The sequence below is a fragment of the Contarinia nasturtii genome, unplaced genomic scaffold (assembly GCF_009176525.2).
Source record: "Contarinia nasturtii isolate CC-2019 unplaced genomic scaffold, AAFC_CNas_1.1 Cnas_scaffold_5583, whole genome shotgun sequence".
NCBI lineage: Eukaryota > Metazoa > Arthropoda > Insecta > Diptera > Cecidomyiidae > Contarinia > Contarinia nasturtii.
Genome location: NW_022202854.1, coordinates 65,779 through 83,752, shown reverse-complemented (window position 1 = coordinate 83,752; position 17,974 = coordinate 65,779). Strand labels below are relative to the sequence as shown.

At 34.3% G+C, this 17,974-nt stretch overlaps 4 protein-coding genes across 8 annotated transcripts; 2 read left to right on the top strand and 2 right to left on the bottom strand.

Annotated features, from left to right (window-relative positions):
• Positions 1–364: 364 nt before the first annotated feature.
• LOC116351509 (eukaryotic translation initiation factor 3 subunit L-like) lies at positions 365–2,452 on the bottom strand. The gene is made up of 4 exons (XM_031783622.1): positions 2,273–2,452; positions 1,314–2,149; positions 938–1,178; positions 365–561 (listed from the first exon to the last, which is right to left on the bottom strand). The coding sequence occupies exons 1-4, from the start codon at positions 2,429–2,431 to the stop codon at positions 445–447; spliced, it is 1,353 nt and encodes a 450-aa protein (XP_031639482.1). The 5' UTR covers positions 2,432–2,452; the 3' UTR covers positions 365–444.
• A 145-nt stretch (positions 2,453–2,597) lies between these two features.
• LOC116351508 (beta-1,3-galactosyltransferase 1-like) lies at positions 2,598–6,197 on the top strand. Of its 3 annotated transcripts, XM_031783620.1 has the most exons (10): positions 2,598–3,411; positions 3,497–3,892; positions 3,992–4,160; positions 4,235–4,373; positions 4,516–4,765; positions 4,849–5,074; positions 5,136–5,284; positions 5,345–5,431; positions 5,502–5,641; positions 5,723–6,197. In XM_031783620.1, exons 2-9 carry the CDS (start codon positions 3,589–3,591, stop codon positions 5,633–5,635), a joined length of 1,458 nt encoding a protein of 485 aa, XP_031639480.1. In that variant the 5' UTR covers positions 2,598–3,411; positions 3,497–3,588; the 3' UTR covers positions 5,636–5,641; positions 5,723–6,197. The 3 variants fall into 3 exon arrangements, with proteins under 3 accessions (XP_031639480.1, XP_031639478.1, XP_031639479.1); XM_031783618.1 differs by having other exon boundaries at positions 5,502–6,197; XM_031783619.1 differs by lacking the exon at positions 2,598–3,411 and having other exon boundaries at positions 3,425–3,892; positions 5,502–6,197.
• Positions 6,198–7,098: 901 nt separating this feature from the next.
• Positions 7,099–12,203, bottom strand: LOC116351505 (regulatory-associated protein of mTOR-like). 2 transcript variants are annotated; one of them, XM_031783613.1, is made up of 3 exons: positions 12,089–12,203; positions 10,417–12,021; positions 7,099–10,344 (listed from the first exon to the last, which is right to left on the bottom strand). In XM_031783613.1, exons 2-3 carry the CDS (start codon positions 11,726–11,728, stop codon positions 7,862–7,864), a joined length of 3,795 nt encoding a protein of 1,264 aa, XP_031639473.1. In that variant the 5' UTR covers positions 11,729–12,021; positions 12,089–12,203; the 3' UTR covers positions 7,099–7,861. The 2 variants fall into 2 exon arrangements, with proteins under 2 accessions (XP_031639473.1, XP_031639472.1); XM_031783612.1 differs by having other exon boundaries at positions 12,127–12,203.
• A 344-nt stretch (positions 12,204–12,547) lies between these two features.
• On the top strand, positions 12,548–17,678 carry LOC116351506 (myb-like protein X). 2 transcript variants are annotated; one of them, XM_031783614.1, is made up of 5 exons: positions 12,548–12,704; positions 12,798–13,062; positions 13,139–15,019; positions 15,095–15,301; positions 15,391–15,506. In XM_031783614.1, the coding sequence occupies exons 1-4, from the start codon at positions 12,696–12,698 to the stop codon at positions 15,268–15,270; spliced, it is 2,331 nt and encodes a 776-aa protein (XP_031639474.1). In that variant the 5' UTR covers positions 12,548–12,695; the 3' UTR covers positions 15,271–15,301; positions 15,391–15,506. The 2 variants fall into 2 exon arrangements, with proteins under 2 accessions (XP_031639474.1, XP_031639475.1); XM_031783615.1 differs by lacking the exons at positions 12,548–12,704; positions 12,798–13,062; positions 13,139–15,019 and adding an exon at positions 15,611–17,678 and having other exon boundaries at positions 15,196–15,301; positions 15,391–15,528.
• The last annotated feature ends 296 nt before the right edge of the window (positions 17,679–17,974 follow it).

Below are 17,974 nucleotides of genomic sequence, written 5' to 3'. Positions count from 1 at the left end.
TAAATAAATAAAACACACAATAAAAAATAAAATAAAACATTTTTTTTAATTATACAAATCAAGAAAAAACCATTTTTTCGGTTTTTCATTGAAACATTTCCTTTTCAATAATATTTTTACAGTGAGTCGTTTAAGTAACTAGAGTAATACTCTAATAGCTAGAGTATTTTGTTAAGTATATTGGAATATATTGGTGGCATAGTCGTATATATTTGTTTATATTCTTCTTGTAAACAACTTCGCAATCTCCCCCTAGATATTTTATATCATCAATACCATTCACAATCATTTTGAAGACAGATTCTAGCTTTGGAATTGCTTATGTATTCCTCGTTTCAAACAAAAGAAATAAAACCAATTCAAATATGTTCATTTGCTTTTATGTTTATTGCTTTTACATGTTCAGCACAAACGAGTGATTTATTTCAATGTAAATCATACAAATTACACGAATCCACGTAATTTAGTAGGGACAATTTTCTGAATCAACTTCGATAATGCCAAGCCGATGAGACGAACTATTCTTTCAAAGAGCTCTATATATTTGCTTATGATGTTTTGCTGGAAAGAAAAATTGTCAAAAATGTAATAGTGTTCAAAAACAAACAGGACACATGATCTCTTAATAAATGAATGCTAAAAATAGAACAAAAATTATGAAAATTAAGTGATTTTATTATTAACATAAAATATTTTTGATAATTTTGATTGATTGGCATTTTTTTCCGATGCTAGCTAACTAGTGCTTGTCAGCATTCATAAAGATACACCCACAAAAGACAATCAAAACAACCAAAACGATTGCCAAACCAAAATAATACAGGCTATAATTTTCATAAAAATCAACCATGAACTGATATTTGAGAAGCAAACAAAAAAATGACATTGCAAAGACGACAACACATATCAATGTAAACGATGCCAGTGTGGTCATTACCAGTGTTTTGCTACATGTTTCTGTGATTGTAAAATTCCGGTTGTTTGGGGAATCTGGAAATTCAGCATCTGGGCGAGAATGATGAAAAATGTGACTATTGAAATGTTGCTCAATCTGTAGTTTGAAATCAGTCGATGCCTCATCAATTATATGTTCTGGGCGGCCTGACTTGAAGAATCCCTCGAACTCATTCCAATCGTTGTTGACCATGTTAATAAACCCGTCCGTGTAGTCCCTGTCACTATAGTATGAAAACGGAATGGATAACAAGCAAATAAATGAAAATGAGAATTTGGCAATGGAATCGATTGAAGAAAAAACAGACACATGAAAATAATTAAAAAAACAGACATTTGTTTATCTGTTTATCTCTTACTGCAACGATCTTAGAATTATTCCGTCGACTGGCGTCTTATCAACTGCCCAGCAAATCGTCATCAATCGGTACATTTTTTCGATTAGTTCGTTGATTTGATTATTTTGATATGACCGCTTGATGTACAACGACTTATTTTCATGAATGGTCACCAAAATTGAGGTAAACGTATCAATGGCATTTCTGTAGCGACTCATCATCATATAAGAGAAACCAGCATAATACGACGTCAAGACTTCAAAAGCTGGTATCGGTGTGTTTTGATCCTTCTTGTGAATATTAATCGATTTCAACAAATTAATTGCCTTTTTATAATCACCACACAACGAATGTAAGCGCAACATTTCAACCAAACTAAAATAGTGCAGCGTACTCGCAACTGACTTGGAATCGATGTTGGATGAATGCGTTAGAAATTTGCTGTATATATCAGAAAATGTATTTCTCGCATCATCACGCCCGTTAACCTCAATATATCGAGACACGAAAGTGTCGATTATTTGCCATAGCCAATCGTCTGGCAGTTTCAATTGAACGGGTTTCGATGCCTTCGCAATCAAATCAAAAAATTTGCGACAGTTTTCAAATGCAGACTTGTGGTCCTGGTTTGGTAGTGACGAGATGTGCGTATATGCATGACGCTGACGTAATTCTTTGCAGAGTATAATTGACAATTTGTCTTTACCAAATTTTTTGTCATCCGGCCAATGACTTTTTACAAAATATGCATTGTTCAGCAACAAAACCGTGCGCTCGTAATAACCCAGAATTTCGCTGTCATTTTTATTATTTAATGCATTGAATAGTTTTTCAATGGTGGGTTTGAGTTGGTTATCCTAGAAATTTAAATTTAAATTCCCGATTAAATGAATGCTTATACGACACATCAAATTCAGTACTATAGAATATTCGATGAATTTCTAAGAATGTCAGCAATCTAATTATTTAAAATTACTCACCATATTAGAAAGTTCCATTTGATTGTTCGATTTTCGCTTAATTCTCGCTGCAAATTTATTTAATTTACTATACACAGTCTGTAAATAGTGCAAAAAAAAAATTGTGTCGATGACAATAGACTTTTTTTGCATAGCAATTGAAGTTTGGCCCGACGCCATATTGAATCTTTCGTATGCTGTTGAAAATTATTGATGGCGCCACTTATTATAGTGCGATACGAAAAAAAAAACACTTCAAAGGAATGTAAAATTTATGGAACAAAGAAAACGGAAAATTTCGCTGGTGAAAATAAAAAAAAAGATAAACATTCTTCTGATTGTTTGACCAAAAGAAATAAACTGAAATAATAATAATTTTTTTGTTTCCCTCAATGTGTTCGTAAACATTTTATACACGCAGAATTTTTTTTTTTGCGTATGTGTGTGTGTGTGCACTAATACTAAGAAACGTGGATTAAACCGCCAATTTCATACTACTTGTATATATAAATAGATATATTTTGTAATTTTATATATACGTCTATTAAAACTGTGCTAAAAATGATTGATTTTTTTTTCTTTGTTGTATTTTCCCCAAATCGATATACCATCCGACGCACACACTTAAGCGCATATATATTTGAACGCATACACCGGCAGTTTGTATCATTATTACACACATGCGTTTGACGTTTTCGTGTTGACACTAGTCTCATGTTTGCATCGATAACTATGTTTGATTTGCTTCAGCTGTCATTTGTACAGCACGCAATACCAGCCGATTTCGATATTTTTCGATTAATCTGAAATAAATTATCTTATCTTTTAACCACTTAAAAAAATCAAGACAGCGTAAAACCAATCGTGTATGCAACGAAATGTAGTTTCATCGAAATAAAATTGTGATAAATTGTTACCTTTATCCTATTTTTTTAAATAAAAAAAAATCGATTGAATCTGTAGTAGTGCAAAATTTCATATTTCTGTAAAATTTATTTGCTGCTCTCGACCTCATTTACAAATTCAAAAAATCATCTAATTCTAATTATAGTAAATTATAAAAATAGTACACTACGAGTTATTGTAGTAGTCTCTATTTGAATTGATAACTGCAGTGCTTTATTCAGTCAGAATGTGTCATTCTAAAGTCATTTGTAAAGGTATGAAAAAGTGAAGAAAACATTTTTTTCAATCAAACCGCCTAAAAAAATACTTGATTTTTTTTTATAATGTGGATTTGTACAGTTTTGATTAGATAAATGTTGCCCGGAAAATATTTGGCCACAATGCGATCGATCATTGGATTGATGAATTAATTGATTGTGATTCGATGTATAATGGATTTAATTGATGAAAGTGATGATGATGCCGGTAGCGATACATCGACGCAAGAAAGTTGTACGCTAGTACGAAATGACAGTGTGAATAAAACGGATGCAATTAATCGTCGCATTTCAAATTATATCGGCGATTCAAGGCATTCCGCCGAATATAATAATTTCGAAATGTTGCCATCGCATAAATTATCACGCCGAAATAAATATCTTAAGCTATTTCTGTGTATATTTGGATTTTCTTCTACGCTGATAATTTTGTCACAAATTTATTTATCGCTTTATTTGGATGGATCTGCGTTTGGATGTAAGTTTTTTTTCTTATTATTATCTTCTCTTTTTTTTTGAATGTTCATTTTATAACATAGAAATGAATAACAAAACAAAAAACTTATGCGTTTTCCAGTAAATTTGTCAGTTTCTGGATGGGATCGAAACCAGAGCCGAAGTATACCATTTTATATTCTGCCCGATGAGAATACCACCATTTTAGAACCATCGTCATTATGTAAAGGAAATTCACCAATTTTGCTGCTCATCGTAATTTGTTCATCGGCTGACAATTTTGAAATAAGGTATAGTATTAATCAAGTATACCATACATCCAATAACCACGTGCTTCTATTAAATGTTGTGCTAATTGGTACAGACAAACATTGCGAGAAACGTGGGCCAACACCAGCGAATTCAATTATTCAAAATTTTCATCGCTTCATTCACACCTCAGAGGAAAATATTTACCGATTAACTATCCTAATTGGAGGAATTATACAGTATCTAACTATAAGGTAGCTCAAATAAAATTTTATTGCACATAACTTTTTATATGGGCGTTTGCGTTTGAATTGTTCTAATTTACATCATTTTTTAAAATTTTTGATAATTTTTATTTCTAACACAAAAACATATTTCAATTTTTAAATGCAATAGGAGTCTTCCGATAGTGCAAAAGAAAAAAATAGTGATAACATTTATGATGAAACTAGTCATGTAGACTTCCAAATACGAACCGTCTTTCTTATCGGCCAAACTGAAAACAATGAAACCCAGGATCAAATTCTTGAAGAGAGTCGCATACACAACGACCTCATTCAAGAAAGTTTTTTAGATACCTACAATAATTTAACATTAAAAACTGTTATGATGTTGAAATGGATCAACAATAATTGCGTTGGAAAAGGTATAAACAAACAAACAATGGAATTTGATTATCGTAAAATGATTTTAAAAATTAATATCATGTGATCTTTTCTTTTCTTCTAGTAAAATTTTTAATGAAATGTGATGATGATACGTTTGTTCATGTACCGAATTTGATTCATTTTCTACTTGGTGGCACAGTCCCCGTGTATAATTATACACTTCAGCGATATAATCAAAAAACGATACGCACACTATCCGCCGCAAATCGACTGCATCAGTATGAAAATCTTTTGATTGGCACTCGATTTTGCAAGTCAAAGCCAATCAGAGATTTTCGAAGTAAATGGTAATAGAATGTTTAAAAACAACAAAAACCAAATTAAAATTCAACTGTAAATGTTCGATAGGTTCGCGCCACGATACATGTACGATAAGACAAATTATCCAAACTATTTATCTGGTACTGCATATGTGTTCACAATGGATGCTAGTGAAAAATTATACAATGCATCGATGGTAATGCCAATATTACACTTAGAAGACGTTTATTTGACAGGTAAGTTTTTTAGGTTTAGACAATTTGCAAATAAATATACCATAAATTCCTAATATTTAGGTATTTGTGCTGAAAATGCAACTATCACACCGCAAGATCACCCGCTATTCAATTACTTGCCTTATAGTCATTTATGTGAAGTGCGAGGTAATACGTTTACATAAACATTTAACATATTCAATGATTTAATGATTTTGTATTTCAATTATTCAATTAGGAATGATAACAGTACATGAAATCAAATCAATTGCAATGCGAAAAGCCTATAACTTTGTTATGAAATCGAATGTTACCTGCTCAGGACCGGGAAGAAAAGCGACAGTTCGTCCATTAAAAAAGACCTATTGTTAAGTATAAGTACTAAGACTTTTATTTGTTTATGTATTTAAATTTAAAAAAAAAATGGTCTTATAACAGTAGAAAAATGCCAAATTTCAGAGGAAACGAGACAAAACACTTTAAACCGTGCATTCCAACTGACTGATATCAAAAGTAGCTATTAATTATTATTTTTCCTTAATTTAAGTTATTTGCCAATTTGCCAGCTATTATTTTTTCTTCTTCTATATGAAATCAAATCCTCATGGTATACTGTTGGATATGCAGCATTTTTAAGCTCTGTACGCCAAGTATACAGATTCTCCATTGATACATATATTTGATTTATATTTTATTTATATTTACGTTGCACATTTTCGATAAAATGATGTTGTCTTCTTCAGATTATATTTAAATAGTATAAATATGTTGTTACCAAAAAGTGGCATTGACACAATTTAATATGTGCCAATACAAATGTAATATGATTGTTCAATGTAGAAAATCACATTCAATTTAAATGGCGAAAATGATAGCGACGAAACGATTATATCCATGATTACGTAATAAACGTGCTGCTGTATCTTCTATCAAATCATTTTTTTTTTCTAAATTCCATCACTAGACTCACTTCGCACGATTGTTTGGCGTAGACTTGCACAGTAGTTTTGTAATATGTCTGACACTGCAAACATGCACAAACGAATTAACCGCTATATATCTCATTAACTTTGTGAATTCAGAGACAAATGTAAAAGGTCACAGAAGAATTTGAATGGATAGGATTCTTCAATTTCTCAAAATACTTAATAAATCAATAGATTCCAAGTGAATTTCACAAACTAACCAGATTAATGACGCTTATATGATGTTATGAAAAAAGTATTTTAAATTGTTAGATTGACGACAATTGATGCCAATTTTTATTTAAATAATTTTAATGATTTACCATATTTATTTATTGGAATTAAAAAAAAAACAACAAATACAAATAAAATAAGTGTCTATTACGAAGCACATTAATTTGTGTGTATGTGTTTAAAATTACCACTATTTAAATTGATTTGAATAATTTGATGTGTTCATTCAATCGGACGAATTGATTAAGCACATTAATTTGTGTGTATGTGTTTAAAATGACCACTATTTAAATTGATTTGAATAATTTGGACGAATATAATGTATTTTCGAATTGAATAAAAAAACCCGAAGAGAGAACTATTTGTATTATTTAAATGTTTTTTTTTTTTCAGTTTACAGCTCGAATGTATTAAATTGAACAATAGACTCCGGTAAGTAATTACATCAGATCAAGAGTTTTGAGGGGGAAATCGATTTTTATGAATTACCTTTGTACTCAAATTTTTTGTTTCATGAGTTAGAACCAGTAAAAAATTAAGAAAAATTACAACAATTAATTATTTTCCAATCGTTTTTAATCGTTTATTTTTTTCTTCTTTTTTTATTTCATAATTTCCGTTCGAAATTTCATATACAGTTTCGTGATTTTTTATATATAATATGTTATTTTAAATGCAAATATTCCATTTTTATCTATCGCTGAGATGCAAATCGAAGACGATTTCGTTGATGTGCTAAAATAAAATCGAGACCGTTTTCCTGTATTCATATCAATATCAATTTTGTGTTATATACCGTAAATGTGTTTGTATGCTGTTGTATAATAAAGAAAATATACTGCAGAATATACTAAAAGAATGGGACTAGATTTAATCAGAAAAAAAAGAACGAAAAAGCTGTATATGTACATAATTTGTATGAAACTATTTATGTGCTATTTCAAATGACTGAAAGCGTTTGTTTCATCTACTTGAGCATGTGAATATGTGTTTGGTTTTATTTGCGCTTGGATATAAACATGGCCTGTTTTCTCTCTTTGTGTGTGTCTCTCTCTCTCCATATATATATATATATATTGTTTATATAATTTTATCGTTTATCGTCGTCATTATTAAGTTCTTATCATTGATATCAATTTATCTCGACAGCTTCAGATTGTTGTATACATGATCGAAACGTTTTCAGATTTTGTTTGTTGCTTTCAGTTGATGAAATCAATGCTTGTGTCTGTCGTTCTTAGATTGTATTGTTAAATACATACATACATATATATAGAATTGTATTTAAAGCTAAAAAAAAAATTCTATGTACAATGTCCTCCTTGAAAAGAAGCTGATGCCACAAAATCGTTAAAAAATGCGCTATTATAAATGTTAAGTGCTTTGTATCGGTGTATTTTCACCAATAGTATGAAATCGGTCTGGTTACTCGGTCGTTTATTTCGTAGACCGTTACCAAATTATCCGAATAGCCACATGCGATATGGCCTTTGAGCGGATGAAATGTTAAGCAAGAAATATACTTTCGAGATCCTCGATAGCCACTGTCGCTGCCACAGCGTGTACGATTCAATTCTTGTCCATTATAATGATAAAGTGTGATTGTTGATTCGGCGCCAATTGCAACAATATTACTATACGGATAGACAGCCATTGCACTTGCTTCACGATTTATTTTCCATCGTTCCATAACACGATTTGTACGAAAATCAATGCAAACACATTCGCCATTTCGACATCCCGTAAATAATGTACCGGTTTCGGTGATCATTGAACATTCAAGCAAACGTTCATTATGCTCACGATATGTGTGAACAATGGATGATTCGACATTACATCTTATGTCGATGATTTTGCAGCAGCCATCATCAAAACCGGCAACCGTTAAACCTTCATTTGATGTGCTGAGTACACGTACAGCTGCCTCACTATCGGTCGGTATTTCAGCCTTTTTCATTTCAGTTTCTGGATCCCAGAAACGAATACTCTTCGCATTGCTGCCACTTACAATGACATTATTCATCGGTTGATATGTTGTAATTAGGCCACATGTGTTTGTTGTGCGATTTGCATTGGTAACATCGCTTATTGCTTGGAATCCGGTGATAAGTGTTGGTTTTTCTCTATGGTCTGTCGGTGGTTTCCAAATGCGAATGCATCCATCATCATGTCCGATTAGAACAAGAGCTCGTGTCGATGGATTTATAAATTCAAACGATGTCACTTCCGAATTTTGTGTATGCCGCCAATGCATTGGAATGTTAAGCGGTATTTCAGCCGGTGCATACGCATGAATCAATTTACTATTTCGATCGTTTACCATAACCTTATCTTTATAGGCAACAGCACTTTGCTCTTCAAACGGATGAAAACGGATTAGATTTGGTGTGCTTTGTGTTTGAGCACACCACAATTGTGACAAATACAATGTGGACACACCATTTTGAATTGTATACTCAATATCACGCACCAATTTCGGATCTAAATGTTTGCAACGTGATTTTGTAAAGTATTTTTCATGTTTTTCACCCATATTGGTGACATTTGCCGAACTCCATGAAATATAATTGGTCGTTACAATTGGCTTTGGTTTCATTGGATCTTGATTTTCATCATTTGATGAACTTCCCGATGTAATATTGATGTCAGCATTTATTGTTGTATTGACTGCCGTCAAATCGGTTTCAATGCGTGAATTTTTACGCGAACGATTGCCCGATTGTGAACGATCCAGAATCGGTGTTGTGCTTCGTGAATTGTTTCGTTCAATTTTTCCATGAATCTCGATTCCATGACGACTCAATGACAAATTGGCTACCGGCGGCGAATTGCCACCAAGATAATTAACTCTTGTATTTGGGCTTGGTGGCAAACTCAATGAATATGTCTCTTTTTCAGCCTCTTTTGCTGGATTTAAATCGACAATAATATACATCACAATTTCCTTGGCCATTTTTACAACGTCCGGACATGGATCGTGGCAAAATGATAACAAGCCACGCCATAGCTTTATGTAAATTGAATTGAATCCCAAGGCAGTCGTGCCTATGTTCAATATTGAATTTGAGCTTGATACACGCTTTATTCGTTCCCAACTATGCGTATTCGGAACATTATTTGTATTTGAATCTTGTGTTGATGCTGCCATGAATACATTCAAAAATAGCATAACGATCCATTGTAAGGCAGCCAAAAGTTCCATTCTCACGATTGGGCTCATATCATTGCCAACCGTTGAGAATAATGTTAATGCAATGCTTCGATCTAAATTATTTGCGTGCTCGGTGCGATCGGTTTTTTGTGAGCTTATGAATGTGCCTAATGCATATACAGCCGCTGCTCTCACTTCAGGTACACTGTCCAACAACAGCGGATATAGTTTTTCATGTGCCAAATCCCTAACGCCCGACCATCTAGCCTTGTCATAATTTTGCCATAAATGACCCAAACAGATGGCCAACCATTGGCGCAACGATGCACATCGGTCGTTTATTTGCTCCAAACATATTGAAACTAACGATGATTGTAATGCACTCGCTTGACCCATTGGAAAATTATGAACGATGGACGCAAGCACAAATGCAGCCAATGTACGATAATTTGGTGTAATTATTGGATCTTGTAACACAGATAAAAAGTATTTTTGACCTTGATCACACACCAAGTCCACTTGACATGTCACATCAACGGCCAAAATTTTTGCCCAAATAAAAACTAATAGTGGCCGCAATTCCTTGGCCGATGCTTGCAATAACTTCAATACATATGGGAAAATTCCAACGCTCAACGCCAAATTTACGGCCCATGGTCCTAAATCTAAAAATCGTCCAAGCAATTCCAAGGCACGTAAGCGATGTACTTGTGACAACAACACTTGTAGAACTGCGAAATAAAAAAATGGAAACGTTTTTTTTTAAATACTGAAAAAGAAAAGGAAAAAATGCTTGAATTTACCAATCGGAAGTTGTTCGGGTGGTTCACGTTCTTCGTTGCCGCGCTCAAGCCAAACATGAAAAGCGGTTAGCTGATCTTCGAAAAATGGTGAATTCTGGTATGGTGCATTGCGTTCAACGATATCGGGCAGTTGCTGCAATGCCAAATCAATGGCCAAGTCCCATGCTTGCCACATATGATGCCGATAACCATTGGGAATTTGTGGACTAGAAACTGGTGTACAATCGTACGAACGCATTATCCTTTCAGCCAATAAAAAATTACGAAACAAACTAGCCACCAACAGATCTTGACGAAATAGACGCTGAAAGAGATCTCTTGGTAGTGTATTCCATGCAATTGTATCAGTGATTGCTGTAAAAATCCAATTGAGTTCGCCAAGCATAGTGCGTCTGTCGTTCAATTGACCTGGTATGCGATCAATTAATTCCTGGGTAAGGTGTGGCACCAGCAATGATGTTTTTTGTAACATAAACCATTTTAGTGCGATTTTAATCGGTGTAGTTAGGCAAGCAGTAAATAAATCGGCCGGCAATTGTGGATTCATTGGTAATATTTGATCTTCACTGCATGCAGCCAGTTGAATACAATTACGAAATGAATTAAATGGCTGTGTACTGGGCGATGCATTCAAATTTCCGGTACTCGATGCAATTTGCTCAAATTCACGTTCATGTTGTTCGGCAAATTGAATAAACCATTTAACAATGATGCCAGCATTCGAGCAATCGTATACATAAATCGATGGTGATCCCATCCAAGATTGTAAATCATAAATCGACAATGGAATATATTGTGTATATGTGCGATTAAATACCCAAATTTCACCGTTCAGTGTTGGTCGCGGTACACCATGACCATTGTAATGAAATAAAACCCGTTCCTCTTTTGCATTGCGACGCAATGAAACGCACAATTTTTTCACATCTTCAACGGTTGGATCAAGTGATTGCTTGTAACGGGCCCGTGGTTGCCAACGTTCGTATTGTTTTTGTAAATTGGCGCCGATCAATTCGAGCGCCTTCTGCGGTGACATTGACGATGGATCAATCCAGCATTCTAATCGGGCACAAGGTGTTATTTTAAACACATCTGGTGGATCAACACCAACATTTAAACATACAACCAATGCCACGCTCACCGTTTTCATTCGATCCCGTATACGCCACGATTTCGATATATCAACAATTTCTTTTTTGTTTGTTGCATGCCTTCGTCGATCAAAAATGTCATTTTGAATTTTAAACTTTTGAATGATATCGTTGATGGATGGCTTAAAAAAATTCTCTTTTATTATTATCTTTCCTTCCATGATGATGTTGATGATGCCTCCTTTTCCAGTCGTCCAGACGTCCACCCGTTGTTGTCCACAACCAATTTTCAGTCGTGCTGGTCAATTTTCACCAAACAACTCGTTTTTCACCACAACGGTGAAATTTTCCACTTTCAAATGTAGAGCAGTTCAATTGATTTTATTGTGTCGTGCTTTTGCAATTGATTCGCTTTTGATTTATTATACAACGCAGTTGAAACCGAGCACATTGCCAGAACATTTGCGTATTATTTTCGTTATGATGAATGATTGTTTGCCGACATTTGACAATCCTGCAATAAAAATTCATTTAATTTCACACTTTTTCACATTCAAGATTTTTCTATAGAAAAAACTAACACTTGAATTCTAAATGCCACACAATTCACGAAATGTACCTTTTGAATTATACGAAATTTTCTCTCACACAATATAACTTTACTTTAAATAACATGCAATGCAATTACGAATCGTGATAGAAAAAGAAAAATAAAAATGGATGGTTATTTGACACTTCTATCATAATTGGTTGCGTTCAATATTTCCACGCGCTTAAGTACTTAACGTACTTAAATCATTAGCATGTTTTTTCCACTTTTTTTTCAACTTTTTTCACATTTTTTATCTTGAAATTGTTTCGATTTAGATTTGAAATTATTTTCGATTCATTTGCCTAAGTTGCAGAAATTATTTAACTGCAATGTTTCTGTTTCTGCATTGTCGGCTCCATTCAAATGTTATGACATGCATGTGTTGTTAATGTCTGAGTATGTGTGACATTTGTGCACAGCCATGTGCCAGCAAGCTTTTAACTAACATTAGCTCAATACAAATTGAACTGTCAATAACACATCAGAAAATAAAGAGAATAAAGAAAACGGAAAAAAGAAAAATAATAATACAACTAGTTCAAGTTGCACATAAAAAGTGAAAGCCACACAAAAGGTGGATTTGTAGAGTATAAATCATGAGCGAGGTAAAATTATCAGCAGAAGTTGTTTAGTTTTTGTTTATTGTTTTTCAAAGTTTATTTATAACAAAGTTAATTTTCGGTGTGCATTTATCTTAGGATCATGATAATGATGACTATGATCGAGAAGATTTGGAGCACGTGGAAAATTTACTCTATGCAAATATTCATTATAATACGGGATACGATGAAAATCAATCGACTGCATCGAATAACGGTAACAATGATGATAACACACTGACTGAATTGGACCGATCAAATGGTTCAGCGGCACGACGAAATGCCAAACGATACTGGAGCACAAATACCCCAAACAATAGGGCTGCATCGAATTTTAAGCCATTTCACAAGGAAAAACAGTCGGGTACTTACATAAGCATTTCACTTTCATTTTCACGTTATTTTCATTTGATTTCATTTTTTTTTTAACTTATCTCTAGGCATTTACAAAACGGGTAAAGTTACGACCAAAGATGTGAATGAAAGCGCACCTGATGATGCCAAAAATAATGAAAATCGTGATGGTATCAGTAATGCACCAACAACTGTTACACCCAAACAATTTACACCGTACATATCGTTTTTACCATTTAACGATTCCACTGCTAATGAAGAGCAAACGCAATCACCATCACCATCACCGGTGGCCAGTACAAGTAAACAAAGTGAACCCAAATCAACTGTATTGAACACAAATAATGATTTGATTCGTAAAAATTTAACAGTCACACACATAAATCCATTCAGCAAAAAAGGCACGATTGAACAATACAAAAATTTATTAAGCGAAGATGATTCGATCGTAAGTGTAGCGAATAAAACTCTTCTAAATAAAAAACGATTGAATCCGTTCAATCCACTGTCGAGAAAGGCGAAAAAGAAGAAATCAGATACGAAAAGTGTACGCAAAAATCGCGAAGAGTTAAAACAACTGGCTGCAAATGCCGACGTTATCGATGTAGACGATGCAGATAAAGATGATGACGATGTCATTATACTGCCAACACAGAAACCACCATTGATTTGCCTTGACAGTTCGGACGATGAAGAAAGCAATGCAACTAATGTCGCAGAGCATGCATTCACCGAACCAAATGCCGTTAGTGATAATCGTCGTAAAATGCCACGCTGTTCAAGCCCATCCAGTTCAATTCAATCGACCGATGATTTTATTGCACAAAATGACCAAAGAACATTTGGCTTTGACACATTTGCAACACTTTCGGATGAAGATCTTTGTCATGTGAGTGAAACGGTTGAAAATCAATTGACTCATAACAAAACGTCAGAAAGTACATCAAGCAAACGAACGCCCATTCCAACTAATAATGACAATGCGATTTTCACACCACCAAAACAAATGCAAAAAGATAAAAACAAAGCCAAGAAATCATATGAAGTTGGTGCCAACAGTTTTACTGCCGTCGATGTATACGAATCGGAAAGTTCAGATATGCCAGATTCAATTTATGCAAAAGGCACATCGAATAAACGAAAGAAATTGTCTGATTCGGATAGCAGTAGTGTGGAAAGTATAACGATTCCAAAATCGAAACGTTTGCGAAAACGAAAAAAGAGTTCGGGCAGCGCTAAAGAATCGGATCACAAATACTCCGATGAATCTAGCTCCGATTTACCCGAAATGGATGATGACACCGATGACGATGAGGACGAGGTGTCGAATGAAATTTCATATTTGGTGCGTGGTGAAGCGCTTGGAAAAGTGAAAAATTCCAATAAGAAAAAATCGACAAAGCCCAATAAAAACACGAACGAAAACCGATCGGAAAATGATTTTATAAATAAATTGTCGAGCATCGTTCGTGGTCAAGATGAAAGTGACAATGATGAACTGGAAAGTACACAAGAAACACCAACTGAAACGATTGAGGCACGTGACATTGTTGAAACTGTGTTGCAACGCAGAACAAAGAAATCGAAAAAGAATCAAACTGTTGAAGCCGAAACTGTTGCACCAGAAAATGAAAAAACGAACCCATGGGAGGTTACGGATCAAGTAGGCGAAACGGACGATTTGAATTTGGGTCGAATATTTACGGATATTAATGGTGAAAGTGATCAAGTGGTATCGGATGACGCAAAATCGGAAAATACAAAATCAGACTCGGCACAAAAAACAACACCAGCAAATGAATCAAATGAAAATGTGACCGAAAATGAAACTAATCAAAATGAAGATGACAGCGAAGTGTCTGAGTTTGATCTAGAAAGTGGGTGGAATGATGAGATGAGACGATTCTACAATGATTCATGGGGTGGTGAAACGTTCAGCATGAGAAACATTCGTGCTCGAATGCAAAGTAAGTGTTTTTTTTCGTCCATTTTTACATGGAACTTTTGACCCAATTAATTTACGGTTTTTGCTCTGTTTAAAGGAGGCTACCTCAACTGGATGATTACAAACAAAGATAAATTTCCAGGGTCCAGTTATAATAGGGGTCGTCAATATCGTTGCCTAAATTGCCAGGAAAAGGGCCATTTGGCCAAAAACTGTCCACGACCACCAGCAAAAAAAGATTTGTCACATGTGCGGTGTGGAAGGTCATCTTGAGCCAAAGTGCCCAAATACAATTTGTCTAAGCGTGAGTTTCAATTTATTTTGATTTTCGATACTTTGCATTTGTTTTCATTCTATTCATATAAAAAAAAAAATATTTTTCATTTGACACAGTGTGGTAATAAGGCACAACGATATTTTCGGGGTTGTCAAAATTGTTCACGCGAACGAATGTTGGTTTGTTTTGGATGTAATCAAAAAGGTCACCGGGAAATATTTTGTCCAGATCGATGGCGTAGATATCATTCAACGGTAAGTATCACATTTTTAAATAAATTTTCCAAACAAATGCAGTGAAAAACATGATCGAAAAAATCTTGTTTCTAATTTACAGACTACCTTAGATCAGCCATTGGTTGAAGAGCCAAGGTCATCGAAAAATCCGCCAAAGCGCAAATATTGTTGCATCTGTGCCACTGAAGGTCACTACGCCGATACATGCAAAAAATCAAATGATATACGTGGTCGATGGCCAACAAAATGGAATGTACATATAAGCAGCTATCGTCCATTATTATTTTCGAAAAACCAGGATCAACAGATGAAGCCGAAATACACAATCCTAGCATCTGACTTGAATGATTATGGTTTTAACTTTGGAAACGAGGTAATAACGACTGGAAATACATTCTATAACCGATTCCAACGGGCAGTCAAATTAGATACAAATCTGAACAAAAGCACATCTTCCGAAAATGATGTGCTGTTTGTGAATGAAACGAATTTACACAGCACCAATGGTCCTACAATCGAAATTGTTGATGATGCTGATTTCGAAATGTCGGGACTTGAAGATGTTAGTGCTTCTGAGGAATTTTCAGAAAATACACAAGATGATAGTTTCATGACCATCGACGACGTGCAGGATGAAGAAGACAAAGAAGCCAAAGAAGAACATGAAGTTGAAGAGCTTACAGTTTCCAATGAAACGGAAAATGCTCAGCCCAAAAACGATAATACTGTGGTTTCAGCCAAAAAAGATGTTGAAATTGAGATATTGAATGATAAAATCCACACTCTTGAAGAACTACGAGAGAAAATGTTGTTGCATAAGTCAAATGCTGTGGAGGAAGATGAGAGCAGTGATCAAAACACAACCACCGAGAGTGAATCAACGATTTCTGAGCGAGCAAATGATATTGTTACAACTGCATCCATTTTACCTGATTTCATATCGTTGACAAACGATGAACCAGACAAATATAAGCCAACACGATCACCATCGCCCATTTCGGCCGATTCAACGACAAATGCCAATGAAAAAAGTGATGCCACAATCCATCTCACCCAAAAACACTGCAAACATTTGCTATCGGATAGTGGACATCAATTTTTACGTGACAGTGAAACCCAGTTCAATGTATCGGTACGTTTGGAATGGCGACAATTTGGAAATGTTTTGATTGTCAATGGTATCGCAAGTGATCAACAAAATTTTCATAATGTTTTAAAGCAATTCTTTAATACAATTGAAGTGTCGAAAAAATCAAGCAGTATCGTTCAACTACCAAAAAATCGTGTCACATTGATCAATTTTGTTCGGAATCAATTGGCTATATTGGATTCACCAACATGCAATGTTAGTAGACTATGTGATGTTCATACGATTTTTCATCGAATACGCGCAACCGAAAAGAATCCATCGAAGGCAAACGTTAAAAAAATTGGTAACTTGCGTAAACACTTAAACATGATCATATTCGGACGATATGGCTTGGGCGATGGAAAGCGTCATTTGTTTGATTTGCAAGAATGTGTACGTGTCATTAGTCAAGAGACAGCAACAAATGTATCCATGGAAATGCGTCAAAGAATGAGTGAACACATTGATTACATTTTCTCCAGCAACGAGCACACAAATTATGCCGATATGATTGACCAATATACTCAATTGAAACGGGACAAAGCATTGCCACCATTACTTTTGGATCGAAAACTATTGGGTCTTAAAATCAATGTCTACCATCCATCAGATGCAAATGGTTCGAATAACACAAGAAAGAATTCTTACACAAATTCACCACATTCACAAACTTACGACAAAGGAATGGAATCATCAACGTCAAGTAATTCAAAGAGTGAAAACAATAAGACAAACAACAAATCACATTCAATGCTCGATATTCAGATCAATGTTTCAACACCATCTACGTCATATCATCAAAACGAAACGATGCATCGTAGCAACAGTTTCTCGTCCAATCGGGATCGACCGCTTGACAAGTGGAAATATTAGTTTATAGTGCTGTTAACATAAGTAGACAAAATGTTCCCGAATATTTAAAAGTTTGATACTTATTGGATTGAAACATTTACAAAATGCAACATATTCTTTTGGTATTTAAAATTGAGCAAAAAGTGATTATAACAATAAAAAAAAACAAGCTAATCTTTGAAAACAACTTTCCATGTTATTATTGTGATGGTTATAGTCAATTTCAATGACTTAACATTACCTCAAAACTAAAATAAAGACATATTATTGGTTCTTCTTCTTTTTTTTTGTTTAATGTCATTAACAAGTGGCTTTTTATTTTTTACTTAAATTGCTTCATTTTAAGTTTTCATTAGGTGAGCCACCGATACCACTATGCATTCATACTTACCTGTATTGACGTCATCAAGTTTAATGCGTGTGTAACTAAAAATAACCGCTTTTTTTCATCATTTCTTCAACAAAAAAAAAGTGAATGAAACG

Excerpts from the sequence above, each read along its gene's own strand:
- LOC116351509 (XM_031783622.1), bottom strand. The coding sequence starts at position 2,431 with ATGGCGTCGGGCCAAACTTCAATTGCTATGCAAAAAAAGTCTATTGTC. Across the intron at positions 2,150-2,272 it reads AAATGGAACTTTCTAATATG|GATAACCAACTCAAACCCAC; the intron begins GTGAGTAATTTT and ends TTAAATTTCTAG. Across the intron at positions 562-937 it reads AAACATGTAGCAAAACACTG|CAAAACATCATAAGCAAATA; the intron begins GTAATGACCACA and ends TTTTCTTTCCAG.
- LOC116351508 (XM_031783620.1), top strand. The coding sequence starts at position 3,589 with ATGGATTTAATTGATGAAAGTGATGATGATGCCGGTAGCGATACATCG. Across the intron at positions 4,374-4,515 it reads ATACAGTATCTAACTATAAG|GAGTCTTCCGATAGTGCAAA; the intron begins GTAGCTCAAATA and ends TAAATGCAATAG. Across the intron at positions 5,075-5,135 it reads AGAGATTTTCGAAGTAAATG|GTTCGCGCCACGATACATGT; the intron begins GTAATAGAATGT and ends AATGTTCGATAG.
- LOC116351505 (XM_031783613.1), bottom strand. The coding sequence starts at position 11,728 with ATGGAAGGAAAGATAATAATAAAAGAGAATTTTTTTAAGCCATCCATC. Across the intron at positions 10,345-10,416 it reads ACCCGAACAACTTCCGATTG|TTCTACAAGTGTTGTTGTCA; the intron begins GTAAATTCAAGC and ends TTTATTTCGCAG.
- LOC116351506 (XM_031783614.1), top strand. Across the intron at positions 13,063-13,138 it reads TCACAAGGAAAAACAGTCGG|GCATTTACAAAACGGGTAAA; the intron begins GTACTTACATAA and ends ACTTATCTCTAG. Across the intron at positions 15,020-15,094 it reads CATTCGTGCTCGAATGCAAA|GAGGCTACCTCAACTGGATG; the intron begins GTAAGTGTTTTT and ends CTCTGTTTAAAG.